The sequence below is a fragment of the Brachyhypopomus gauderio genome, chromosome 10, assembly GCF_052324685.1.
Source record: "Brachyhypopomus gauderio isolate BG-103 chromosome 10, BGAUD_0.2, whole genome shotgun sequence".
Lineage (NCBI taxonomy): Eukaryota > Metazoa > Chordata > Actinopteri > Gymnotiformes > Hypopomidae > Brachyhypopomus > Brachyhypopomus gauderio.
Genome location: NC_135220.1, coordinates 8,883,461 through 8,910,528, shown reverse-complemented (window position 1 = coordinate 8,910,528; position 27,068 = coordinate 8,883,461). Strand labels below are relative to the sequence as shown.

Sequence of the window (27,068 nt, the reverse complement as noted above, 5' to 3'; positions counted from 1 at the left end):
CTCTTTATATAGAGATAGAATACACCAAACACAGAAGACAGGGAAAACATATACATGACAAATTATATTACAACAGTGGATCACTGATAACAGAGAGAACAGATGAGTAACAGGGTTTTAAGTGAAACAGTGACAGTGAGCAACCCAAACAGACTTTGGAAGTGAGTTCCATAATTTAGGAGTGACCACAATAAATGACAATGATCAGTTTAAAACTAGGGACCTAGAGGTTGAGTACATGGCATGTGATGTATTAACACAACAGATACGATGGACAATTAGGACCAAGATTGTACATTTTAAGAATCATCTTAACCAGTATGTGATAAGAAACAAGTGGACATTGAAGACTTAAATACCTGTTACTCAAAGATTTAAAATGTACTTTACCTGATAACACTTTGCACTTTCCTGTTCTCTATATTATGATATACATAATTCTGACAAGCATATTTGGATTATTTAGCATATTAAGCAGTGTTTTAAAAAATGTGTTGAAACACACAGTAGAACCACATACTGCACATTGTGTAGGCATCAGGTTATAATTTGCACGACCTACAAATATTCCATTTAGTGAAGTAGCAGTACTGGGATTGACTGGGTGGGAAAGGATCACTTCTTTATGATCACTTGTTTAGTAAATGAGTTATAGTTCATTCCACTGTACAGACTCATTACATGTCCTATTTCATAAATGACGTTGCGTTATTTCACCAGAAGTATTTAACAAGTTTTGTATGACTAACAGGCCCCATTATAGACTGTATTGACGGGGGGGTGATACATCATATTTTGACTGTGTTAATGATGGAAGGACACACGTCATATTTTGAAAGCCAATGTGTATGTGGGGTGCAATAGGGTGGTGGTGGGAGTGTTTCCGGGGGGAAGGTTTGGGATTGATTTAGGGGGGCAATTCTCCCCCTAGCACCCTCTTAGTGCTGGCCCTAATGACTAATATATCAGTCAGGCCTCTCAGAGGTCAATCTACCTGGCAGCGTGCCTTACACACACCTTTGGTCCTGAAGGAAATGTCACAATGTCTACTTCTGTCCTTTGTCTTTCTGTCCCATGGTACATCCCCTGACTCAGAGAGTATGAGTCCAGACCTCCAATGAGCAAGCCAAAGGTAACCGTGGTATGGCCAGAGGAGCCTTCAGAGGAACCAAGACTCACAAAGTGAACCTGTTCTCCTCTGCTCAACACCAGGTGTTCCTACTGGAAGCATTTGTCATGTATTATGACCAATTAGTTGCTTTTGTATTTTTTTCCTTCTTTTTATTGAGGAGTTTGACAGAACAATTGATGGAAGAAGTGAAATGAAAAAAAAAATGTCAAGGCAGTAAACAAGTCCTGCTCAAAGCCTTAATCAAAAAATAAATCAACAGAGAGTAGAGAGTAGAGATCTATTGTCATTGTACATGATACAACGAAATTCTGAGTGGTACCTCAGAATCATAACAGTATCATAAAGGAATAATTTATAGATATGGAAATCAGAACAACCCTGTTTTAACCCCAAACATAAGTCGTATTCATGCATGCATACACACCCCCAAATGAAGACAGGGGGGGGGGGGGGTCTGATTAGTCACCCGCCATTGATAGTAGTAAGCAAAAAACAGAAGAAAGGAATTCCACTTGGTTTAAAATGCAGTGGTATTGCCATTTAACGTGAATACGATGTTTAATCTGAGGTAGTACATAACAAATCAAAGACACATTTACATTACATTTATGGCATTTGGCAGACGCCCTTATACAGAGCAACTTACATTTTTATCTCATTTTTTATACAAGTGAGCAATTGAGGGTTAAGGGCCTTGCTCAGGGGCACCTCAGTCATGGCCTCAGGTCTGGGGATCAAACCCACAACCCTCCGGTCACAAGACCAGTTCCCTAACCACCAGGCCATGACTGCCAAATCGAAGACACGTTGAACCTGTGGGTGGTTTCGTGGGTTTCCATAATAAAATAATGCGGCATCTTGCCAGAGATGAAGTGAAGGTCGGGATATCTGACTGAGGCTGACTGCGGGGACACAACATATAGCAAAATCTGCAGACCAGGTAAAGAAACAGACGGTACCGTCTTTGTAAAAATCACAGGAGGACTTTTGTGTCACATCCTAAATGCCATATCAGTAATGTCTGATTTTCCAGTATGGGCATCATAGTAGAGGGAGATAGAAACTTAAAAAATGCCTGAACAAGAACCAAATGCGAAGTGTGTGTAGCACCGATGGATGGATGAGGAGTTTAGAGAGAATTCACTTGATCAGATTCATACACAATGTACTGAGGGACTTTTACTGCATTAATTCTAATAATATTTTGGACCAATGATGTTTTAATGATGCACACATTACATTGTCCATTACGTTTCATTGTATCTGTGATTCATTTCATTAAGGAAGCAGGTGTGGTTGGTGCTGTTGTCATGGTGCTTCAATAAACCTGCTCACCTATGCAGTTTTGGACTGACTCATACACATTTACATGATTTACAACCTGTGAGACATCATGGTGCCAAGACGACAGCAAATGATACCAATACTGGACACACTTTGACGGTGTACAATATTCCTAAGATACTATCCTGAAGATACTAAAGAAAGTGTAATCTTTCTTCAACATTCAGATTATGCTGTGTCCTCATCCTCGTCCTGTGTGGACACATCTTGTCTGTCACTTCTAGAAGCTGGACCGCACAACAGCAATGAGGTAGTTAGTGTCAAAATGTCCAATCACAAAGAGTTTTCAGTGACAAAAATAATTCAGGATCTCGGCGGCTGAACTGTAGCATCACTGCTGTTCTGTTTCATTCCCTGTTAAAACCCAACAGTTCAGGAGATTTCAAAGTAACTCCAGGAGCTGTTTCCTATGGCCATGTTGATGATGGGTGTCTGCACACCGCAGCCATGTGTTTGCAGGTCTTGTGTTTGTGACGCGTTGGAGTTCAGGGTCAAATTCCAGCTGCAGATTCCCAATGAAGAAATAAACAAGACCTACACAACAAAATCAACTGATATGTGTTACTCTAACTCCCAGATGCAGTTCCTTTCCCATCTTTCATATGTCAGTAAAGTGAGAGTGTTCTAAAGCATGGAAGAGTTTATTTCACATCTGTGTACAGCACTTACCCTGATACTCTACTGCTGTGTCCACTGGCCAGGGGACCGTGGCCCACTCACGCATCATCATTTTTGGATAACCATCAGTCATTCGCTTCTGTTCTTCATCATATCTAAACGCAGAAGGAACAGTTACTCCAGACAATTTGCTGCTCAGTGCTTGGTAAACTGTATAAATTCTAACCTCACCAACAGAACATGGTTTTTAGCCATGCTAGGTCTATGGTATTGAAAGATTAGACAACCTGCCTCCAGCACTCCTCTCCAGTGAAGAAGACAGTAACCTGCGTTTCCCGAAAATGAAGGGCTGCGTCAACAGACCTAATCTTGTCTGGAAAACCGAAATCAGAAATGTCTCTTGGGAAGCCGTCCTTCACATCCAGACCACTCACCTCCCAGTACTGAGAGTCTAGAACACACATGCATGGACACAACAGTTTACTCACACTTGCAGGCAGAAATGTTCTAAAACTGTCAGCTTGCACCATGGCATTGTCACCTTTAAAAATGACAATGGTGCCATTGTTCTCGTAAGCAGCATCCATGTACGTTGGTATATCAGACCACAAGCTTGTTATCAATGTGATCCTTATTTCTTCAAAGGTCGGATGGGATCTCCACATGAACCTGTGATGGACACGATTTCATTCTGTATCAATGGGTATCGTCATTTTAGGGTTTCATTATTTTTCTCTTTAAATACTTAACTGATGTACAAAAAACATAACAGCTACAGTCTTTAGGTCAGGTTACCTATCTTTAAAAAAGATGAGCTCTTCTTGAAATCCTGTTACTGCATCAAATGAAAGTTCAGGGTCACATTTATCAGGTGTTTTCGGAGGTGGTTTGTCAGGTTCAACTGGGCTCTTACCTATTTAAGAAGCATCTGGTTTGTGGCAGTAGTCAACTACAGTATCAGATTTTAATGAAGCAGCATGTTGCGTTATACTCCGACTTACATACCATAGAGTTGTTGGATGTCTTGGACGTCCTGGAAGGACAGCTGCAGATCAGTATGGGGGTCAAACTGGTAGGCTGGGAACATAACTGCCCCAGGGTCAGGTGAGTGAGCGAGTCCAAGGGCGTGGCCAAACTCATGAACAGCAACCGCAACAAGATTATAGCCTTGGAGACAAGTGTTGTCACAGTGTCTCATCAGATGTCAGATCAGAAAATATTGTTTTTAAAAATGAAGTTTAAAAGCTTTTAAAAATGAATCAGCTATGTATGCTCACGGTGCTGCGCTACAAAAGTCTCCTGTCTTCATCATAGGATGTAAGATATGTACAGAGGCATTTCAGCCCTTCTTTGCCACCTGAGATGGTACTTGTCCAGTTCTCCTCAGCATCAAAGTGCACGTCCCCTCCAAGATGAGGGCCAGGGAGAAACGCGTGGGCCAGTGTCCCTCCTGGACCGTCAAATGGAGAACCATCCTCGTGATCTGCATTTAGCATTAACAAAATCAAGCTTTGTTTACAACATGTTATTGTGTACTTGAAAAAAGAGCAAGAAGCAAATAGTTTTGTACGAAAGTACAAAGTACGAAACAAAAAATGGCATCACATAGGGCGAATTATGGTAGATATTAATAGACGGAGATCATGATATCTGTCACACACATCTGTAGTGTTGAAGGAGATCGTGATATCTGTCACACACACCTGTGGTGTTGAAGGAGATCATGATATCTGTCACACACCTGTGGTGTTGAAGTAGATCATAATGTCTGTCACACACACCTGTGGTGTTGAAGGAGATCATGATGTCTGTCACACACACCTCTGGTGTTGAAGGAGATCATGATGTCTGTCACACACACCTCTGGTGTTGAAGGAGATCATGATGTCTGCCTCTGTTCTTGTCCTTTTGAATTTCAAGGGTGTTGCTCGAGCCCACATTCTCCATGCTACTCTGAACACTTTACGGATTTGAGAGGGCTTCATCTTGGTGCCATATCTGGAGATACTGAGGAACACAGAAACACTTGGGTCATGCATGGCCCCAGAATAGCCCCAGCCTGGCTCCAGAATGGCCCCAACGTGGCCCCAGCGTGGCCCCAGCGTGGCCCCAGTATAGCAGGCCTCACCTGTAGCTGAGTCTGTGGGTCCTCCAGCGTGTAGTGTCCCCGAACTGCTCAGTGTCTGCGAGGCCACAGCGACTCCTGCTCATGGCAGCCAGGGTCTGCTGGTCCAGCTCGCCACTCACAGACAGTCCAAAGAATCTCTGCATCTCCTTCACTTTGGCTCTGAAGCCTTTGGCACCGAACTCCACCTGCCGCCTCGGCCGACCCGCTAACGGCCTAAACCCATAAAATTTCTCCAGATAGCCCTGAGATCATATGAATTATTAAGGTTTTACAAATCCACCATTTCAACTTTAGCTGCTTGGATGAACTTTTAATCAGTATGCAAATGAATTTCACATGACTTAAAACAAATGGTTTAGGTGTTTTTAGAATTTCTTCTAGGAAAGAAAACAGGAGAGCTGTGTATCTTTTTGCCCTAGCCTAGGGCAACAGAAAACATTTAAACTTCATTCCAAACCATCGTGACCTGCTACCATCGTGAGACAGCTGTCCGCTTTACTATACGTTTTTATTATTTACCTTAGGACAAAGACTGCTTATTATATTTTTCCTGTTAAAATTCCAGAATCTAGCCCCAAGCTACAACTTTGGAGGGGGTGGCTATGACAGGTAAGGAAAAACACAGACATAAATCTACTGGACAGACTTAATTTGTCTAAGAACCACATCTGCTATTGTACTCGCAAAATCTTTTACAGTGAGTATCATTAAGAATTATTTTCCAGTGTTATTTTTTTGCAACGCATCAGCTTGTATATATGTAGTACTCCAGTGGTTTCAAATCAGTTTCTAACCACTTGTGCTATGAATTGTAAGCCACTATATACAAACATAACTGCATGGACCATTAGAACGGCCAAGTGATGATGCAAACCACAAATTGTTTCCTAACAGTTTGCACAACACAGCATGATTACTCTAAATTCATCAGCACATAGATGTCGTCAATTACAGATGTTTTTGTAGTGTGACAGAAACATCTTGTGAAATAGATTTGGTTTATGCTGGAATGATTTGATTATTTGGATGGCTTATTTATTTTATGGTTAGGATTAGAGTTAGGGTTAGGGTTAGGGTTAACCTTTGAGCAATATTGTTTAAAGGGAACCTCCCATATGAAAAATTTCAAGTTGAACAAAATGAAGTTAAAAAAGCTAGTACTATTACTGTAATGTTTACTTTTTAGAATACTAAATCTCAAAAATAATAATGAAATTTTATTATACATGACCTTTAACCAGGTTCATACTGAGAGTTTGTTACATTCATTCTCTGGAGATACTGTATATTTCTCATATCTGACCCAAGGTCTCAAAGAAATTAAAACTTACAAATGCAGATAACCTTAATAACTTTAATAGAATTACTGCATTGATATAATGTTTTATAAAGTCTCTTTGTGAAAGATAGAACTAATGCAGTTATGTATTCTTATAGTCCAGCATCTAAAATCTTGCGTATAAACATGCATGCACTATATCAGCTGTCATCAAACTCCAATTTGACCAGTTTTGATAAGAAAACAGGCAGTATAAGCACTTTAAACTGGACATACGAAAGGGAAGGAAAAAAAAGAGAATTCAGTTTAGGTGCACCTAACCCTAACTCTAACTCTAACCCTAACCCTAACTCTAACCCTAACCCTAACTCTAACCCTAACCCTAACTCTAACCCTACCCCTAGTGCCTTGCTGTGATAATTTTATATACATGCTGGGTGTATTAGGTCACATACCTTTGCAAACTTCACGTCAGCATCACTGGGTCTGGGTACCGGGAAGGTCCACACCATGACCGCTAGAGCCAGGACGAGCAGACTTGACCAGGGCATCCCTGCAGCAGCCGTGAATGTTCCTCCTTTAGACGAGCCCTCGGTTACCTAGTGCTACCAGTGCACAACAAGGACCACCTGGAATTCTGCACTAATTACATGTGCCTTGAAGTCAAAACTGATGTCAGTTTTTTTGTGTGTTCATTTTTTTCCTCAATGCATTCTTTTCCATTCTTATCAAAGGATCTTAAAAATACGGTATAAATGTGTGTTTTACTGACACCCAGTAGCACTCAATCATATAAGGCAATTTGCATGAAAGGATATGGAGCCAAAACATTGCATCACTGGCCACTGGGGAGCACAGGAGTGAGAACAGACTTACATTCACACAATTATTCAGTCTGGCAGGCTTGAATGTACATGTTGAAATGAATTAAGCCGATAACTATGGTTGTGTGAGTATAATTTTTAAGTAACCCCCTCCATGCGGCCTTGTATCTCAAGGAATGGCATGATTTCAAAGTTCACTTAGTCAGGGTCAGACTTCATTATAGACAAATATTACAGTGAATATGCCACTGAGTCTCGTGTAAATGGTTTTATTGCTTTCTGAACATGAATCTGCTGTATATCATATAAAAATGAAGTTGTCATCCAAAACAAAACAATGTCGTCCTGACACTCATATCCACAGTGATGTAGGATTCTGTAGTTTTTGTTGATCTGTTGGTTTTATGAGGGAAGAACAAGCCAGATTAGCTCTATTCATTTCTCACTCGTTTCTGTGCTGACTCTGAAATAAGGAACTGAAACCACATGAAAACCACATGAAACCATCATATTCAATACGTATGAAATATATTTGCTCAAGACAACACTTCACTGGAAAAGAACAGGATCTGATGCAGTATATGTAAAGTCACACATAATATTCTTACAGCCTGTAAAATCTGAACAAAATAATTGATTAATATGGGTGACGGCAGCAATGACAGCATGGTGGCCTGGGAAGAAGTGTGAAGAAACAGTGTGAAGAAACAGTGATTGTGTCTGATTGTACAGCAGGACTGTGGCGTTAAACGACTGGTTCATTTTCATTTCATTATACATTTTCAGCTTTTGGTAGATACTGTTATCCAGAGCAACTTGCATGTATTTGTCTCCATGATGGTGTCCACATACTTCCTGGGAACCATGACCTTGTCATTTTTGGGCTCTGCCTGCTGTACCAGGGGAGCTATTCAAAGAGAAGATGGTTTCAGCTTTTAATCATTAAATATATGAAACAGGTTGGCCGGAGGTCTCTTTGTAAGTATTTTCATGTAAGTAGTATGAATAATTTCAAAATATCTCGGAGTATAATGGAGTGAGTAAACATTCCCCACACCTTAATAGATGACACAGAGCTGTAAGCTGTCTGGGAGTGATTGGAAAGCTCTTGTCTGGCAGGAGGGAAGTGACTCATTTATGTCATAGGTGTATTGGCAACGCTTGTGAACACTACAGCCTTCCCACATTATTGCAACCTCTGCTGTTCTGACCCACAACTGCATCCAGAAATACTGCAGCTGTGATATGTGGGTTATGTAGAAATGTCCAAATACTTCACACATCCTGCATTCACATGACCTTCATTTATTTGTTCTTTTCAACTTTATATATGTTATATAAAGTTATATAATAGAAATAATGCAAGCCCACGTGGGCTGTGCAGAAACATTTCTGTCTACCTTTGTCCCCAACACAGAGTCATCACTAATGTGAGACGTTAGACTTTTAAACAGAGAAAAATGCCAGTGCTTACTCATTATATCAGAACCAAGATTTATTAGAATTTGAATGTCGCTGCCATCATCACATGGCATTATTTAATTATATTGCTTTTTAAATCACAAAGGTCATAAAAGTAACAGTTCTAATTTACATTAAAACAACAGACTTAAAAACAATTACAAATCGCACAAACTTTAATTTCCCAAAACAATTAGATGACCGAACATACAGTAGTTAAACAAAATACATGACAGTTCAATACAGTTTGTGGTTTCATCAGTCTGTAGCAGTAGGAGATGACCGTGTTTCACAAGCAGTTTCTGCCTGATGTTTAATGAAACCTGCTATTTCACAAAAGAATCCACGCGTCTGTGCGCGCACACACACACACACACACACACAAATGATGGTTTTGGCAGTAGTTCCTTGTTTGTTCTTTTTCAACCAATACAGTGTTCCCTCACCTGAAGCTAACACCTCATGTTCAGATGATGAAGAAAACATGTATGAAAGAGACATCAAGGCAACATGGAATATACCGCCACAAATAAAACTAAGGCACCATCAATATCAATTGAAGTAAAACCCACTGTAATCAAAGCAGCAATTAAGTTGGCATATGATCTACAATTCACTTCCGCTAGTTTGAGAACCCTTTGCCTCATTAAGAACCTTGATTCACATGTAAAGTTTCATGTACAGACAAATATACTAGAGACATTCAATGCATAATGTAACTCATAAGTCATTGCACAAGCAAACAGACCAATCAAAAGCCTGCACACACGACAAAGAGGGTTAGGGTTAACCCTAGGGTAACGGAAGCAGTCTTGAATCAGAAACAACACTGGGCAGTGCTTCTAAATGTGCTATTCACCATGAGCAAGTTGTGCGGGGAAAACACGTGAACCATGACGATTCCCTACGACGATAGAACACACATGCACTCTGCATGCACTCTGCTTCAGTCAGCCAGGGAGTCTGAGACCATGAAAACGGCAAACAGAAAGAAAACAGCAACAACGTCATGTGATATTGTATCCTGTCCTGTGGTTATGCGAAAAGTGAACACAGAACCAGGCAAAACCTGGACATGTGAAACATCTTTATATAGTGGAAAGTCTGATGATATGGGGACTTTATCGAAGACCTAGGGCAGCTTTTCTAAATACGTCCCTGGTCTGTCTCTCAGTACAGTTTAGTTTGATACCCCTTTAACGCCACTGGCCAATGCTAGCACTGAATACGATAATGCAGATAATCTATTATTCATTGGCACTTAAGATCCTTCATGAGAACACTTCCTTATGAGAATTAACTTTTCTTTAAAAATACACTTTTGATCATAAATAAAATTACATATTAGCAATAATTACATATTAGAAACACAGCAAAACTTCATAAACTAAAAGCCTTTATATCTTCCTCACAGGAGCAGAGTCAACGTTCCTTCAGTGCTCTTCTGAAATATTCAGTCAGTTCCTCACAACATGAGGAGTCCACAGAAGAAACAGACTAGGCCAGATTTGCCTAAACATTTCACCATAAAAGCAGCTCCCTACCAAACATCTAACCTGATACGATTCCATTCCCCAGTTCTCCCCCAAATTTCATTTCCTATGACTTTCACTAAATCACCCTTTATGTTCTTTTAAAAGCAAAATGGTTCCATATGGAAACAAGCTAAATTATTGAGACAATCCTAGTGAAAATTTACATTTTACGCACTGTAAAATATGACAACAGACAGCACATAACAGTGTAATGTAGTTGAAATACACGTTAATAAATAACGTAGCTAACATTTTTGACTAGGCTTATAATTGGTAGATATGGTTAGATAATATATAATAATGCATCAGTATGTCACAATTTTACATCTCTAAGTAGAGAAAATAAAATCACCTCTCCATTATACCATATTCATGAACCATTTAGTTCCTTATAAATGCTTATGGCAATGGATGTTAATGTAGACCTACTGTGTGCAAAACAAATGACCTCCTCTCACGACCCTCATAACGCTGTGATCTACTGAGGAATAAACAAACGAGAGGCCTGCCGCACTACTGTCCAAGCTCAGTGACCTTACACAGGGGAAAAGTTGGGGTGGGAGGTGCAAACATCCAGCTGCTTTTCACTTCCAGGGTCCACTGGAGGTGATTGGTGCGCTCGGACATCTGCGATTGGCCACCACCGTCGTTCCACCGCGGGCGCTCTCAGCTCGCCTTCTGACACTCAACGCGCAGCATGGGCCAAATGCCACATACAAACTGTGGCCGATTGAAATGACGTTAGAAACCGCTCTGCGTGGCCAACACGTTAGCGTGACATGAAGGAATAAACAGGCAACACCCACCTTAACTTCAGGTCTGTACCTGAGGTATGTTGACCGAATCTGGAGGCTATGAGGGGAGAGAAACGTGATGAGAGTATTCAGTTAATATGAACAAGTGGCCTCTGGTTCCACCAGAGAAGAATGTGAAGGTATGAACCCAGTACGCACCTGAGAAGAATGTGAAGGTATGAACCCAGGCCTGTTAAGATGTGCCACCATGCGTGGAGTTGGGTGACCGCTCCGACCACGGGCGGCAGCCGCTGTCGTGCGGCTCTGAGAAAGCAACACATCTTTAGTCTTGGTTGTTTTTACTTCTTTCATATAAAAAAAAGGATTACAAGACTGTAGAAGGTTCAGGATTTACTGCTCTACAGGGCCACATCTCACCTTAAAGAGTCACAGAATACATTATCGATGTTCCATAAAACAAACCCTAAAAGGAAGATGCCTAATGACGCATAGCAGAGTGGCCTCATCCGCGGATACACCCTACAAAATGGAGATCACAGTTCAGACACGGCCCACTTTAAACCTAATTCATCTCAGAAACAACATTTTAGCAAGCAGTAGATCCTTTGCAGTAACACAATTTTTTTGGTAAAATAATAAAAACAATAACTGTCCATTCACTTACCATGTAACTATGAATACTGAACGAATCACTAAGCAAGCTACCAGCACCCCATACATGACCTGGAAATAAGACACACCAACACATCAACTCCTGAGGTATTCAACACAGTATTGTCTGAATAGAGGACAAGAAATATGCACGTCACCTAGGAGTGTTTGTGTAGATTTAACTGTCTCTATGTCAATCCAAAACAAAAGCGATTAACTAACAACAAAGCGATTGTGGTGTCACAGGCTCAGATATCTCCCCTTCACAGTGAGAGGGAGCATGGGGGGTGGATCTCTGCCCTCATGAACCCATCACAGTGAGTGGGAACGTGGGGGGCGGAGCTCTGCCCTCATGAACCTATCACGATGAGTGGGAGCATGGGGGGCGGGACTCTGCCCTCATAAACCAATCACAGTGAGTGGGAGCATTGGGGGCAGGGCTCTGCCCTCATGAACCCATCACAGTGAGTGGGAACGTGGGGGGCGGAGCTCTGCCCACATGGACTCAGAGAGAACGACACTGAGCCATTCGCTGCATTTTAATGGATGTGTGACATACCTGATGAAATACTGGCTCTTTCCACAGCAGGTACACCTGTACATGAGATAACAGTAAAAATGTATGAGGTGCATAATCTGGTTATCTGGGCAGGTCCATTCACAAACAGGAAATACTAGCATGAAGGTGAAAGAGCGAGGCTAATGGAAGGAGGGTGAACACGAACACACAGTGTTAGGTAGGGCAGGATAAGGTGTGTAACACAGAGACGCAGATAAAGAATGGCGGTCTTACCCCAGTCACGATAATACTGAAGAAAAGAAGAAGTGTGATTGGGAAATAGTTCATGACATTTTCTTGTTTGAAGCATTCATATCTGGAACAGTAAAAATGCAGTGGTTCAATTTATAGTAACAATGGCTTAGCGTACCATGACATGAAGAATGAGAAGGCTGATAAATATGCAAAAAAACGTGGGAAATAAGTGAATGTTTGGAAATATCAATGGACAGTGCTAATGATTGATAAATGGTCTTCTAGTAGTTTATATTAACAGTTCATAAAAGGCACTGTATGCATACACATGCCATACTGAACTCATGGAGGTCAGTAGCTTTAGCTTTGACCTTAGCAACAGTTCTAAATCACTCCATGAAGCTCCTCTTGTGCTGGATCGGGGATGTTCACACAGGGAACGTAAGCAACCTGAACAGGGCTCTGATTTTCCCAGAACGCATTTTCACCACTGGTTTACTCTCATATTGCTGTAGATGATTTAAGGCATCTATACGGTCCAGGTGCACATGTACCTTCTGTAGTTCATAAAGAGATTCACTTACAAACAGTAAACGAAGATGCAGCAGCTGTAGATCATTGGCAACTCGTCAAGCAACTATACAAATACGACGGGAGGGGAAACACACAACAGGAAGTGAGGGAAAAGTCACACAGCTGTTGTTAAAAGTGATTCTGTGAGCCCTCGGGAGATGTGCTAGAAAAACATCAAAAGGCCTTTAGTCGGCAAAACTGCATTTAGGTGCTAATTATGCAGAGGTACAAGGGGGAGATGGTCTCACCTGCATTTCGTATTGTAGTGTCATGTGGAAGCACCAAGAACCAGTGCCAACAGCTAAATCAGGAAAACGACAACAACAACAATAATAATAATAATAATAATAATAATAACAACAGTCATGCCACTCAGTACTCAGACATGCACGTGAGTTCAGGCAACTGCTCACACACCTCCATCAACACATCCTTCAGAAGACCACACACGTGCTTACCTGCAAGTCCTAAAAATGACCACACATAGCGGACTTCAAGACCATCCTTAAATGTCTGCAGAGCTCCACAAATAGGAGGGAGGATCATGATCAGGTTACTGACCGTGTTCCCTACAGAGTACAGAGCACAATACTATCAGAGGTGTGAGTGGATTGTATCTACCCGACAATGACGCCTATTTCAGTCACAAACTGCAGATCCACTATACTGAACAAAAGACTTTTCATGGTGACCCAAAGGGTTTTGATTCATCCTGCACTGTGTCTGCACCTGCATTTTACATGTACATACATTACTTTCAACTATGTGAAAGTTTGCTAGCTACAAATAAACTGTGAAATATAGATCCACCTTTACTGGAGGTGAACTGCATTTAAGAAATGGATTGTGTGGCTTAACAAGCCCACCAAAGCTCAACTGGCTACTGTGCCTCTTGGCTGAGTAAACACATAAAGCCAGTGTTGTGTTAATGATGTAGTGTTATCATGTTGACCCAAGGCTGGGACTGGGATATTTAAGGTTTGTCTAACGCATACAGTGTAGACTGCGAGGCTACCACGGCGATACGATCCTTTTCTGCAATTAATACCGGAATTCATTTAACACGATTTTGTGCCCTTCTGCGCCCCGTTTAGTAATACCGAGTATGTGTGTTAGTTTACAGTACCACAGCCCAACGGATCCTCCCTGTCCAATGTACGTGAACGGTCGGTAACTGGGACGTTTACGGCCGGTCAATGTAAGAATAACCGAACACGTCCAATATACATGGATGCTGTTTAAATGTACATAGCGCACCTTGCGCGACTATAATCCCCGCACCCGGGGCGCACAGACACCACCCACGGGGACGCACATCACTCGTGTTCTGTAGACGGTATCAGGTTGTAGTTTTAGGGCGCAGGTCGTACGGTAACGTTATAAATCCACGTTACGATCTCGTGGTGCTGGACGGTCTCCCGCGGCCGAACCGTATCAATACATCTAATAAACATCCAGGACGCGTCTGACGAGCAGCCGATCATCTCTCATACTTACAGAACTCTGCCATGTAAAACGAGACGACATAATTTTCTTCACACCAGTCCAACGTCGATGTCGGTCTTCCCCAATAACCCTGCCGGTTCACCGAAGGTGCCATGATGGAAGAGGGCGGGCGGTGCGCGTGCGAAAGGGAGGGGTTCCGTACCGTAATAACGGGCTCGGGCTCCGACCAATCAGAGAGCAGCGATCTTTGTACAGGTGAGGTTACAGTTCAGTCGCACCTGCTCTATGGACTCGTCATTAAGGCGAGGTTCGTTTTATACGACAGTAGCACTGCCTTATCTAAGCCTATTATTAAAAGAAATATTATACGCAAGTCAGAAAGACAAAACAAACCGGTTAAGTCAATCAGTGATGACCGTTTCCCATCCACTGACACCGCTTAACACATTGTGGGATAAGGAAAAAACAGCGAAAACGTTAAGAGCAGAACATATATACACACACACACAAATATATATATATATAATGTGTGTGTGTGTGTGTGTGTATATATGTTCTGCTCTTAACGTATATATATATATTATAATGAGAATGATAAACGTAGGGTCCTTTAATCCCCAGACATATGATTAAATTAGCTAAACCTTGCTAAATGTATGACATGACTTCGTATCATTGCTGTTCCATTAAAAGAAGTTTCATGAATCTATATGCCAAAGTTCAGATGCAGCAAGGGAGTGAACATCTTGAGAAACTGAATTTTGCAAACAAATGTACAAAGACAGAATAACACTGGCTGTGTTATTTACATCACACTTTATTTCAGTACAGGATAATGCTATTTTTAGCACCAACATCCAAACAAAATGTACAGTCAAAATTATTTAATACTAGGTACCATTAGCTATAGTTGATTAACCATAAGAATGTTTCTTCTCTAAAAGGGGTTACAGCAATAAGGTGGTTTAGCAAAAACTTTACACACTGTACTGAACACCATTAAAAAACTTCTGCCTGCAGAAGAGCCCTGGCCTGATTATTCTTCTTTTCTTTTTTAAATCAAATATTTATCTGAAAACAATATTAAAATAATGCTCAAAAAGAAATAAATGGGGGTGTTGCATAGTTGAACTCGAAATAAGAAAACAAACTTGCGCACAAAGCTTGGTAATACAGTCTTAAACCTAATGTGATGTGGTACCAGGCTAACGCATGAAGGGTTCGGTCTGTGTATTGATCACTCCAGACGCGTGGAGATTAAAAAGCTTTAGCCAATCCTGCTTACTCTGCAGGCTCTGCTAGGGGCCACCACCACTGATCACATTCTTAACCCTAAATCATGTTATGCAACCGTAGCAGCGTTGTGGTGCTACATGTTCAACGTGTTGTTCAGCTGGACCACTACCAACATTCGTGCTACACTGCAGCTGCCGTGTGTTCGTATGAAGCACGCTGAACAAGCCACGCTCGAGCCAAGGCAAGATCAAGCCACACAGGCCATTCCGCAGTGAACACACATGCTCCAAGAAAATGGCCATTTGCATGAAAATGTATCATGTTTAATTAGATTTCAGGTCATAACATGTGAGGTCATAACACGAGTCCAGCCACATCACAAGTAAGGGCTTCCTCGGGTTCACTCTGCCTAAAGCTTCTGTGAAGAGGTTCTTGTTTGTGCACTCTCCAGCAGTTAACTCTGTCCCTCAGAACAATATTTGTAATGCTCGGGAGGAGGTGCAGTATATTGGTTGGCAGAGACACAACCCCAGATTTGGACAAATTGAGCTCTTGTAGTAGTCCAAGGCCGCTGAAAACCTCTTCATTCAAAGACTTCAGTTTGTTGTTACATGACAAGTCAAGTATTTGGAGGTTTTGGAGATCTTTTAAACTCTGAGGTTCTATAGTATGTAAATTGGGCATCTCACTTAGAGAGAGGTGGACTAGATCCCTCAGACCAGCAAAACTCTGCTGGTCAACAACAGGGATGGGGTTACAAGCCAGATTCAGAGACCTGAGTGAGATGTTCTGGAGTGCTGGCACCGAGTTCAGCTGATTTCCTGCCAAATTGAGACTCTGAATTGTGGGAAGCCACAAGCGTGGATTTCTCGTAACAGCTGTTATCAAGTTATGTGACAGGTCCACGCTAAGAGGCCTTCCGTGGTCCCTGACTGCAAACACATTCAGATTAATTACACAAATCCGGTTGCTGCTCAGATCAACTTCGGTAAGGGGCAGGCCAGAGAAACAGCCCTCTGGGAGGTTTTCCACCGAGTTCCTGCTCAAATCTAGTGTCTCAAGGTAGCGCAGTTTGGAGAATGTACTCCCGTTCACCGTGGAGATCAGGTTATCGCTCAAGTCAAGGCTGGTGAGTGTGGTATAGCCAGGCCCAGAGAACACTGAACTGTCCATGGAGCGGATGCTGTTGGAGGACAGATCCAGAGAAGACGTGTCCAGGGGAATGGACACCGGGACCATGCCAGGCCCCACACCACTGCAGTCCACCGTAGTCAGGCTGAAGCTGTTAAACAGCCCAAAGGTCTCAACCTGACACCGGCAGCCTGGGTGGCACCAGGTCTGGGTCTGCACCTCAGTTGAGTGGACAATAAGCAGCGCAACAACTGCTACTCCCAAGGTGCTGGGCATTGTTCTGTCCTGAAAGAAGAGACTGGATTTAATGGCATTTAAATATACATGAGAACAATAGACTCGACTGAAGTAGATGGGTCCACGTGTTAAATTTAACACGTCACTCTGACACCGCCTCTTATCAGTGTAAATTTAAAACTGCACAAGCAGCTATCGCTGTGATTCGCTACTTACTCCACAGATGGGTTTCCTGTGCCTCATTTTAGGATATCCATGCCAAGAAACAACTTTTGATGATTAACACGTCCTATTTACCATCACAACAGCCTGCTAAGTTTGTTGTCATGTCACTGCACAGATATTTCGGACAATGCCTCAAAAACTAAATCGACCCAATCTAACCCGGAGAACACAGTGGCAACACAGTAACAGAAAACGCAGCAATTCTTACATTTCGTCCGTGTAAGCGACTGTTATATTTGATTAGATCGAAATATTTTGCTTGTAATCACTTCAAGGATGGCTGCAGGCTCTCGCCGTAGCTGTAAACTGTTACTCAAATATGGCATCTGCCTATGAATTAAAGGGTCTTGTGGAGAACTTACCTCTTTCAGGAGTTACCCGTCGTTTCAGTCACCACGAGGGCATTTTGAATAAGTTGTTTAGAGCATCTTCAGCAGCTTGTCCGGACATTCGGGTCCATTTTCAAAAATCTCCATTTGCCGACTAGCAGCAGTTTTCACTTACGCAACGCTGTTAGTGCGCCGCCCATTTCACTGCTGCAACTTTTTGAAAAAATACGTTGGATTTGGTAACATACGGTGAAACCAGGATGTTAATGTAAATTAATAAAAATCAATGAAAAAATAATACGTGACCTATCTAAAATAGGAAAAGCAATATCTTACTGGTTTTTAAGTACATGGTAGCCACGTATCTTGTAAATTGTATGTCAATTGTTGAAAAAGAAATTATATAGCTTATAATTATATAGGCTCTATATGTTTTATAATGCCAAACGAATCCCTGGCCATCCTCAATTAACATGCCCAAATGAAACTGTAATTCATGTCACGTCACCGAATCTGAATTAAAAGGCTCCTCTGGCTTCATTTGTGTTGTTCGTTAAGGTGTCCACTAGGTGGCATCAGAGCACGCTCCACGACTAGGTTTCCATTCAATCGAGATTTCTCGTTGTTAACTAAAATGTTCAAGACTTTAAGTGGCGTGACAAAGTTCTAAATGTATACTAAATTATACTACGTTAATGATGATTAGGCTAATAATCAGTATCGGTGTCATTATAGCCATTTGCAGCTATATTTCATTTAACACTGTGATTCTAACCCAGGTCTTAAATTAGTTTCTCACAATATGGCGTACACGCCCGTAGCTGCGTCTCCCTTTTGTCACATCCCTCTATTGTTTTACAATGTATTTTTACATAAGGATGCATAACAGGAAATTATATCATTTTCTTTTTTAGAATTCCTGTCAGCGCCTCCTGCCGATTGACATCAGAAATGCAAAATACCATCTAGGAGACGTAACATCATGTCATGCATACAGGTTAGAGTTCATATTAATTTTGTTGGTGCCTCTACAGCAGCTCCGTGGCATTAACTCGATTTAATTCGAATGATCCTATCTTATATTACACCAGGGTCAATTTTGCTCAGATGTGTGTGTTTCAGGGTGATCTACAGTAGACCTATATGGCATGATGTCCCAGTTTTCTATGCTATAATTAGAACTTCAATTCAAATTTTGTAAATGCTTAAATGTGGTAAGCTATGGTGATGGATCCAGACATTGGAAACAGAATTGTGTGAATTCAGCTGTTCACTCTGACACACTTCCCGTACATGTCAGCAGCAACACCAGCAGATCTGATAGGAAACACATGTGCAGATGAACATGATTCTCACTCCACAAGGGTTCAGTGGTGCTGGTTTTATTGTGAAAAAGAGGACACAGTTTTCATATTTGATCAACATTTAGGCCTGAATTGAACAAGCATGTCAAACAGAAGTCTACAAATTAAGTATGAGTACAGTTCCTTGACTTTTTCTGTGTAGGTGTTCAGTGCGGGCTGGAGCCATGACAAGTGTGTGTGTTTCATGTTGGAGAGGAATGTTCTCTGTGTGGCTTATAGGGAACTTTTAAACTATGTACACAATTCAAAACACTTGTGCTAAAATCCTTAAACATTAAAGAAACACAATTTTCACATACAAAGAATTTGACAAAGTGTTTAACTCAGCAAGGCAATTCAAAATATAATTTTACAATTACCTGAGAAGAATGCTGTTAATGTATGGACAAACCTCAGGGGTCATACTTAATATAAGCATGTTATCCTTCTCATAATCTCATAGTCTGTGTCATTCAGGTAAGTGTTGTGTCAGTGAGTGACAGTCACTTGAATGAACACTTTTGGCTGAGTTGTACTGCTCTGTCTGAATAGACGTACCACTGTGCATCATTTCTTAGACACAGTATACGTGTTGAGACAAGATGATGCATCTACATGGGGGTCCACAGATCTTGGAATGTCCTGTTGAGGTATCAGGCAGAACTACTGTAACTTAATCCTCTTGTAATTCAATCAAAAATGAACTTTCTCTTTTTCTTTGTTTAGCTGTCTCTTTCTTTCTCTCTCTCTCTCTCTCTCATTCACACACATACACACGTCCGACTTAGTACAAATGCTCTAGAATTACAGCATAGCTACAATTTATAATTCATCCCTCATTATGTCGCCTTTTGGCCGGACTAGCCTGCCAATGAATAGAATGGAGCTGGTTTTCTTGTCTTTCACCAGGAAGATGAAGGGATGGTCGGCGTAAAAGAGTTTAGGATCTTTCACTTTGTCCGTGCCAAAGATGCTGGTGTCCGGGGGGTTGCCCATTGTGTCCCACTCCATGGCCGAGGCGTGGAAGACACTGGACAGATAGAGGTCTTTCTTTCCCGAGATGTTGGACAGGTCCGCCTTTGTCTTGTCCACTGCTTCCGTCAAGCCAAGCTCTCCGAGGTGTTTCTAATGAAGAGTTATGTTAAAGGTACGATTTGATCTGAGAACATCTTATGTAATGTTTGGTGAAATTCTCACCACGGAGGAAAAACAAATTCTGACCCATCGTGGTTGCCCCAGGCTCTGATTGGGGTGAAGACCACCAACATTGACCCAATCAGGACAAGAGGATATGTTTAATAATAATCCTAATTATGTTAGCAGCTACAATTACAGCCCTCCTTTCAATGTGCTCCCCAAAGCTGACAAGTCTTGCTTAAGCCAAACATCTGTCAAACTCACTGACTGCACCTTTAATTCAAAATCAGTTATTTCCAGTGTGGACAGGATCAAGTGGTTTTCCTGGCTTACGATATATGACTCATTGTAAAGGGCTGTTTTTTATGGGAAGAGCCAGTCAGCCGGTTGTGAGCATGGACTTACCTGCAGGTCATGGCTGACCTCCATGCTGACCTTGGGCAGAGAGACGGCCACAGCCCGCTGCTCCAGCTTGGACAGCCAGGTGTCCAGCTGCGTACGGCTGAGCAGCTTCTCCACCCTCTCCAGGGACTCGACATGGTGGGGCATGATGAACACCAGCGACGACATCTTATGAGCCAGTGGCATCTCCAGCACAAACAGCTTGTTGGTGGTGTCATCAAGATAACCATAGATGCCTTCAGAAAAACAAGGTTGAGATAAATGACTCGTTAGTGGGACCCAATATATATACTGGGGAAATTGAAATTGAAAAGAAAAATACATGATCAGGACCATGTGTTTTTTCTTTTCAATTTCAATATTCCAATATATATTGTTCAGTAATAACATCTGCACTGTATGTGCATTTTGCAAATTTCCCATTATTAAACATTTGGAAGCGTCATAAAATGCTTCAGGGTGGTTCAACCCTAGTGGTGTCTCCGGAGCTGTGTGTTTCACCTGTGCGGTGCATCATGGGTAATGATACTGTGTTTGAGCGATGCACCAAGAACCCACGGTTGTCAACCATCTTGTGATGAAACTGTTCATCCCAGTGAGCTTTTAAGAAAACATGAGGGGAAAATGTAATTGCAAAATCACTGTGTATTCTCTTCACGTTTGGTTAATTGAATGTGAAAGAACACAGCTTACGTTTGTAGAACATGGCGTTGATTATCATAGCTCCATCGGTCTTCTCCACGTCCTTGGTGACCTCTGGCAGTTTGCCATCAGTGGACTTGGAGGCCCACTCGTTGATGGAGCTGACGGCACTCCGCTTGTCCCGGAAGTTGATCTTGGCGTGCTCGTAGTTGTAGTGCTTCTTGCTGTTCTTCACAAAGCCCTCTGCGAAGCTGACGGAGCTGGGGCCGTAGAGCCTGTTGCTGATCTTCCAAGTGACGTTGCGGGCGGTGGAGTTGCTCACTTCCGTCAGGAGCTCAGCCAGACCCGCGTGGAGTTTCTCGTCCTTCACTTTGTTGGCACTGAGCACCGCAGTCGCCTGGGAGGCAGTGGAGGACTTTCCCCCAAGAGCTACCAGCCCCACGGAGGAGGCCACCACCACAGGGGAGATGAGGATGTTCTCCACACCCTTGTCCTTGGCCATGCTGTGGTACAGGTTGAAGGCTAGATTGGTGCTGCTGTCAGCCAGGATCGTGGCATGGTTACTGAGCTTCTTGTCTGCTGAAGCACTGAGCAGCAGGCACAGAGCTACCAGGCTGTTCAACCACATGGTTTCAGAGATAAACAGAGTGCACTTCCCTGGAAGAAACACACCACAACCACAGATTAGTCCACCACTGCAAGCACCCACCATCCTGAGAAGCATACTTGAGCAGACTACGTCATGTTGTTTCTCAGTGCGTCTGTGACTTTAAAGACTGACCACTGAGGCGGAGTTGAGATTAGCTCTATTCAAAATGCCCACAGTCCTGTAATGACAGGCTTGCTAAACTAATCCAGGGATCTGCTGCCACGTCATGCCACGTTCATCCAAACGCAAGCACATGTACTATCTTTCTTTTAATACATGCTTTTTCACACACAGGATATTCAAGATGCCATGTTAGTTGGTGCATTTTCTTCCACATGAAAACCTGCTGATGTCATCATGGGACACGAATAACCATCAGTTTTTTGTTGTTTTTTTATATAGCGAAAACCTTTAGATTTATTTCCTTTCTTCTTCCCTCTCTGTGAATCTCTCTCTCTCTCTCTCTCTCTCTCTCTCTCTCCTCTTCCCATATAAGCCATTTGCAGTGGCACATAGCTTGTCCTGACATATCATTGGCTAGATAGAGGTTTTGTGCAGGACAAATCACGCCCAGTTAGCTCTGCCACAGTGGCATGAAGTCTCCTCTTGGCTTGGCTAAGCCCTGATACTACACAGGTCCGAGTAAGTGTATCCCACACCATGCTAAGCCACATTTCATGCAGCTGTTGAGCTTACATAGCTGAACCTGTAAGCTGCTAAAATATGTCAGAAACAAGGAGGAGGGTACAAGCCGGCAGCGCGCACACACACAGCTGCTCGGCCATTGGTGTGATAAGACACAATGAAATGTCCTGCAAAGTGGTTGGTGACTACAATACTTCATATCAACCAATCACAAACATTTAGCACAATCTTCACAAACAGACAGACAAGTTAACAGAACTTTAACCCTCATAGATGGTTTTGAAGGTTACAGAAAGTTCCTCTTGACTTTGTCGGCAATGTAAGTTTTCTTCACTAGTGCAGCAAATATTTTTCTTGCTCCACTAAAATGGAGACGTGTTGTTTTGCTGCCTGCCACACGATCTCATCTGTGATCCAGTAGTTTCATAACGTTTGCTTACCTTACAGAACACCTTCCTCTCTTTCTCCCACACCAGTCGGCATCCACGGAGTCAAATCCGTCTAGCAAAGTTCATACCGCTGAAAGGAATCTTCTGGAAGTTGGGAAAGGACTATTAAAATGAGGAGCTCTGATTGCAGTCTCAGAGAGAACAGTCACCTCCCCCCAGATCCGATTACTGCCATCAGAGCTACTGTGGGAAGGGGGTTCAGACTTCCTGATCCTAGAACCATGAGAAACCAACCTATGACTTACATTACGTACATACCATAAAACTTTAAGTCACAACTGAAAGGTCAACATGGACATACTGATATATTTTCTTATAGCTAAAAAAATTAGTGCAATTCATTCTATTGAATGGTTTAGTACTCTTCTCAAATTACAATCACAAGAAAAGTGAATGCATTCCACATTAAAACCCATTCTACACTAATATTTTAGACCTCATATTAAGATCAAAATGAATACACTGCAACACATTTTATAAAGATAGAACAAATAATTTCCTGTCTGACTTTATATGTGCTATGAGAACAAAAAGGACCATATAAGAGACCTCTGGGCCTTACGGCTGACCCCCCCTCCCTGCTCCTCCCAGCCCACTGCCACGTCAGAGACAGGCCAGACTCTGAGCGGGGGTGCAGGATGCACGCTGGGGGATGTGTATTCAGTTCCTAACTGCCCTGCCCCACTCTGCCTTTACTGAACTTTACAGAATGCTGGCGTCTGTACTGCAGTACTGACTGAGAAACTTCTGAGTGCTGAATATAAAGTTTTGACATGTTCCTTAATAGGCGAGAGACCCCGGCCTAACCCTAACCCTAACCCTAGGTGAGAGACCCCAGCCAGCTGTGAGAGTTCACAACCCTCAACTCTGACTTACACTCATTAACACAGACCGCTCAAAGAACAGTGATGGAAGAGCACGAGTTAAACTTCCACCCAATGTAACGTACAGGGAGAGCATCAGTTTGTCAGCTCACCCTAAAAAACAAAACATGCTCCTTGGTCAAACTCCCACAACCTCAATTAAACCAGGCCAAACCCAACACCATGTCACACCCAACACTAGGCTATACCAACACCATGTCGTACCCAACACCATGTCATACCCAACACCAGGCTATACCAACACCATGTTGTACCCAACACCAGGCTATACCAACACCATGTCGTACCCAACACCATGTCATACCCAACACCAGGCTATACCAACACCATGTCGTACCCAACACCATGTAGTATCCAACACCACGTCATACCCAACACCAGGCCACACCCAACACCAGGCCAAACCCAACACCATGTCATACTCAACACCAGGCCATACCCTCTGGTGTTTCAGGTTGGAGCTCTGGCTGAAGACCCCATGTTGGTCAGGCATGTGTTACCCTGTGAATGAGACTTGTGGTAACTTGCCCCATCACAGCTGAATGAGAGGAGGATAAAATCAGATTTGCACATTCTAAAGATGTTGTCTTTTGTTTTGTCTTCAAAACCTGACCAAACAGACAGCACTTCACAGCAAGTCGGGGAAACTTTCAATTTAAAAAGATTGCTATAGGCCATCCAATATATTTACTGTGGCTTAGCCTAAAATCACATATGTCAAACTGACACGAACAATACAGCTACTAAACAAAATATAGTTACTGAACTAAGCAAATGTTTCTCAGGCCAGCGCTTGAGGACCATGTTTTTGCTTTAAGCGAATGTGTTGGGAACTCAGACAGAGCAGCTGTGGACTCTCAAGTGGGTCAGAGGACGGTAGTGAAAAACACTGCAAAGGCACAATCAGAGATCTGTAAATATGTATCACTGTTGGGTCTAAATAAGTGCACATCTGACTTCCGGTGAAACCCTCACCCCCAGAGGACAGCGTGTAGACGGAGACACACAACTCTTCCCACCCCCTCCAGAGGAACGCTGCATGGTCTCTGCATGATGTAAAACTACATTTGTCTTGCAATTCCTGGAGAGGAAACCCTGCAAAATTTCACATTCACACAAGCTCTTTTTGTGACTGCAAAGACAATGTCACCGTACAATTTGGGCAGAATTTGAACATTTGTAAAGATAGTATTAAATTAATGTAACACCAGCATAATGAAACATAAACAGAGGAAAGCAAAGGGAATAAAATGAATTTATTCATTATAACATGGGAAGCAGCTTGACTGAACAAATGAATGAATGCTCAGACACTGGAATACGACCAGTGTAGTTCCCTCTCACACATATTTAAAGCAGTCCCAAATGTTTTGTGAGAAAACTTTCCAAATATTTACTGTTTACCTTTGTTTTCTGTAGCAATAATGCCTGCGCACGCACACACACACACAGAGCAAATGAGCTACTGAGTTTAATTTGGAGCTGTTTACATTGCTCCCAGGTCTGGAGAAACCATCCTTGACCGAGAGCAACAATGGAGACCTCTAGTGGACATCTGGAAAATTCACCTTAAGCCATTTCTACTCCCGCCTAAATGACTTTGATTAATTCGAATAAAAAATTCTAATTAAACTGAGCGTACCTGTTTTGTACTAAGTGTACTAAGCATTGTACTACATTTGATTGGTAGTTTGATCAAATAAAAACAAAGAAATAAGGCAAGTGTTTTATTGATAATTAATGTATTCCAAACGTTGCAGCAGTTGTGAAGGTGTGCAGCCCTAGCTCAGCCCAGCACCCAGGGAGCAGTTGGGGTTAGGTGCCTTGCTTAAGAGCACCTCAGTCATGGCCTCAGGCCTGGGAATCAAACCCTCTGGTCACCAGTTCACTACCATACTTTCATACACATGATACATTAACAAAATTATTCGTTCACCCTTCCAAAGTATCGGAATCAGGTGTTCCAATCACTGCCATGGCCACAGATGTATAAAATTAAGCACCTAAGCATACAGACTGTTTTTACAAACATTTGTGAAAGAATGGGTCACTCTCAGGAGCTCAGTGAATTCCAGTGTGGGACTGTGATAGGATGCCACCTGTGCAACAAATCCAGTCGTTAAATTTCCTCACTCCTAAATATTCCACAGTCAAGTGTCAGCTATATTACAAGAAAATGAAAGTGTTTGGGAATGACAACAACTCAGCCGTAAACTGCCGGAACGGACTCAACAGATGCTGAAGTGCATAGTGCGAAGAGGTCGGCAACTTTATACAGAGTCAATGACTACAGACATCGAGCGTCAGATGCAGTGGTGTAAAGCACGCCACCACTGGACTCTAGAGCATTCTCTGGAGTGACAAATCAAACTTCTCCATCTGGCAATCTGATGGGTGAGTCTGTGTTTGGCGGTTGCCAGGAGAATGGTACTTGTCTGAGTGCATTGTGCCAAGTGTAAAGTTTGTTGGAGTTTAGGAGAGTGTTTATGGGGATTTATGACTATTCTTCCAGAAGCACATTTGTGAGGTCATATACTGAGAAGGCCTGGCTCTCAGTCTCTGCTCTAATTCATCCCAAAGGTGTTAGATCGGGTTGAGGTCAGGATTCTGTATGCCACTCAAGTTCATCCACACCAGACTGCCATCCATGTCTTTATGGACCTTGCTTTGTGCACTGGTGCACAGTCATGTTGGAAGAGGAAGGAGCCAGCTCCAAACTGTTCCCACACAGTCTTGGTATGCTGAAGCATTCAGAGTATCTTTCACTGGAACTAAGGGGCCAAGCCCAGCTCCTGAAAAACAACCCCACACCATAATCCCCCTCCATCAAACTTTACACTTGGCACAATACCGTCAGACAAGTACTGTTCATCAGATTGCCAGATAGAGAAGTGTGATTTCTCACTCCAGAGAACGCACCTCCACTGCTCTAGAGTCCAGTGGTGGCGTGCTTTACACCACTGCATCTGACGCTTTGCATTGTACTTGGTGATGTATAGCTTGGATGCAGCTGCTCGACCATGGAAACCCATTCCATGAAGCTCTCATACATGTTAACATACATGTTATGCTAGTATGACATTGCCTGCATAGGTTGGTTCTACATTGTGGGCATAAAATCACAGAGCTTGTATTGTCTTACTTAAATGGACGTATAAGATGAGAAGATGAGAAAATGTGATAACAGATAACACTAATAATAATAATCTTTATTTGTATAGTATATATACAAAATAATGTAATAAAGTAAATAAGATGG

General features: G+C 42.3%; 4 protein-coding genes and 1 long non-coding RNA gene across 5 annotated transcripts; 1 reads left to right on the top strand and 4 right to left on the bottom strand.

Moving 5' to 3' along the window:
- Positions 1-2,858: 2,858 nt before the first annotated feature.
- LOC143526128 (collagenase 3) lies at positions 2,859-7,052 on the bottom strand. The gene is made up of 10 exons (XM_077020783.1): positions 6,957-7,052; positions 5,223-5,464; positions 4,956-5,101; positions 4,452-4,577; positions 4,100-4,261; positions 3,890-4,007; positions 3,636-3,763; positions 3,386-3,545; positions 3,146-3,249; positions 2,859-3,010 (listed from the first exon to the last, which is right to left on the bottom strand). The coding sequence occupies exons 1-10, from the start codon at positions 7,050-7,052 to the stop codon at positions 2,859-2,861; spliced, it is 1,434 nt and encodes a 477-aa protein (XP_076876898.1).
- Positions 7,053-8,813: 1,761 nt separating this feature from the next.
- Positions 8,814-14,710, bottom strand: acer3 (alkaline ceramidase 3). The gene is made up of 11 exons (XM_077019249.1): positions 14,552-14,710; positions 13,513-13,623; positions 13,303-13,355; positions 13,066-13,118; positions 12,521-12,602; positions 12,287-12,322; positions 11,741-11,799; positions 11,494-11,595; positions 11,275-11,379; positions 11,128-11,173; positions 8,814-11,041 (listed from the first exon to the last, which is right to left on the bottom strand). Exons 1-11 carry the CDS (start codon positions 14,652-14,654, stop codon positions 10,988-10,990), a joined length of 804 nt encoding a protein of 267 aa, XP_076875364.1. The 5' UTR covers positions 14,655-14,710; the 3' UTR covers positions 8,814-10,987.
- A 1,327-nt stretch (positions 14,711-16,037) lies between these two features.
- On the bottom strand, positions 16,038-17,862 carry LOC143525378 (tsukushi-like). Its single transcript, XM_077019248.1, has 2 exons — positions 17,692-17,862; positions 16,038-17,152 (listed from the first exon to the last, which is right to left on the bottom strand). The coding sequence occupies exon 2, from the start codon at positions 17,141-17,143 to the stop codon at positions 16,091-16,093; it is 1,053 nt and encodes a 350-aa protein (XP_076875363.1). The 5' UTR covers positions 17,144-17,152; positions 17,692-17,862; the 3' UTR covers positions 16,038-16,090.
- LOC143525381 (uncharacterized) lies at positions 17,170-25,446 on the top strand. The gene is made up of 3 exons (XR_013133630.1): positions 17,170-17,548; positions 18,573-18,655; positions 25,311-25,446. It is a non-coding gene; the product is annotated as an uncharacterized LOC143525381 (long non-coding RNA).
- On the bottom strand, positions 19,025-23,091 carry serpinh1a (serpin peptidase inhibitor, clade H (heat shock protein 47), member 1a). Its single transcript, XM_077019247.1, has 5 exons — positions 22,917-23,091; positions 21,234-21,839; positions 21,042-21,140; positions 20,544-20,776; positions 19,025-20,126 (listed from the first exon to the last, which is right to left on the bottom strand). The coding sequence occupies exons 2-5, from the start codon at positions 21,808-21,810 to the stop codon at positions 19,824-19,826; spliced, it is 1,212 nt and encodes a 403-aa protein (XP_076875362.1). The 5' UTR covers positions 21,811-21,839; positions 22,917-23,091; the 3' UTR covers positions 19,025-19,823.
- Positions 25,447-27,068: the final 1,622 nt, after the last annotated feature.

Coding starts and splice junctions, on each gene's coding strand:
- LOC143526128 (XM_077020783.1), bottom strand. CDS start 7,052: ATGCCCTGGTCAAGTCTGCTCGTCCTGGCTCTAGCGGTCATGGTGTGG. Junction 4,008..4,099: donor AGACATCCAACAACTCTATG/GTATGTAAGTCG, acceptor CTTCTTAAATAG/GTAAGAGCCCAGTTGAACCT. Junction 3,250..3,385: donor ACTGGAGAGGAGTGCTGGAG/GCAGGTTGTCTA, acceptor TTCTGCGTTTAG/ATATGATGAAGAACAGAAGC.
- acer3 (XM_077019249.1), bottom strand. CDS start 14,654: ATGGCACCTTCGGTGAACCGGCAGGGTTATTGGGGAAGACCGACATCG. Junction 12,323..12,520: donor TCAGTATTATCGTGACTGGG/GTAAGACCGCCA, acceptor TCTCATGTACAG/GTGTACCTGCTGTGGAAAGA. Junction 11,380..11,493: donor GTATTCTGTGACTCTTTAAG/GTGAGATGTGGC, acceptor TTGCTTTCTCAG/AGCCGCACGACAGCGGCTGC.
- LOC143525378 (XM_077019248.1), bottom strand. CDS start 17,143: ATGCCCAGCACCTTGGGAGTAGCAGTTGTTGCGCTGCTTATTGTCCAC.
- serpinh1a (XM_077019247.1), bottom strand. CDS start 21,810: ATGTGGTTGAACAGCCTGGTAGCTCTGTGCCTGCTGCTCAGTGCTTCA. Junction 20,777..21,041: donor ACCCATGATGCACCGCACAG/GTGAAACACACA, acceptor GTTTTTCTGAAG/GCATCTATGGTTATCTTGAT. Junction 20,127..20,543: donor AGGTCAGCCATGACCTGCAG/GTAAGTCCATGC, acceptor ACTCTTCATTAG/AAACACCTCGGAGAGCTTGG.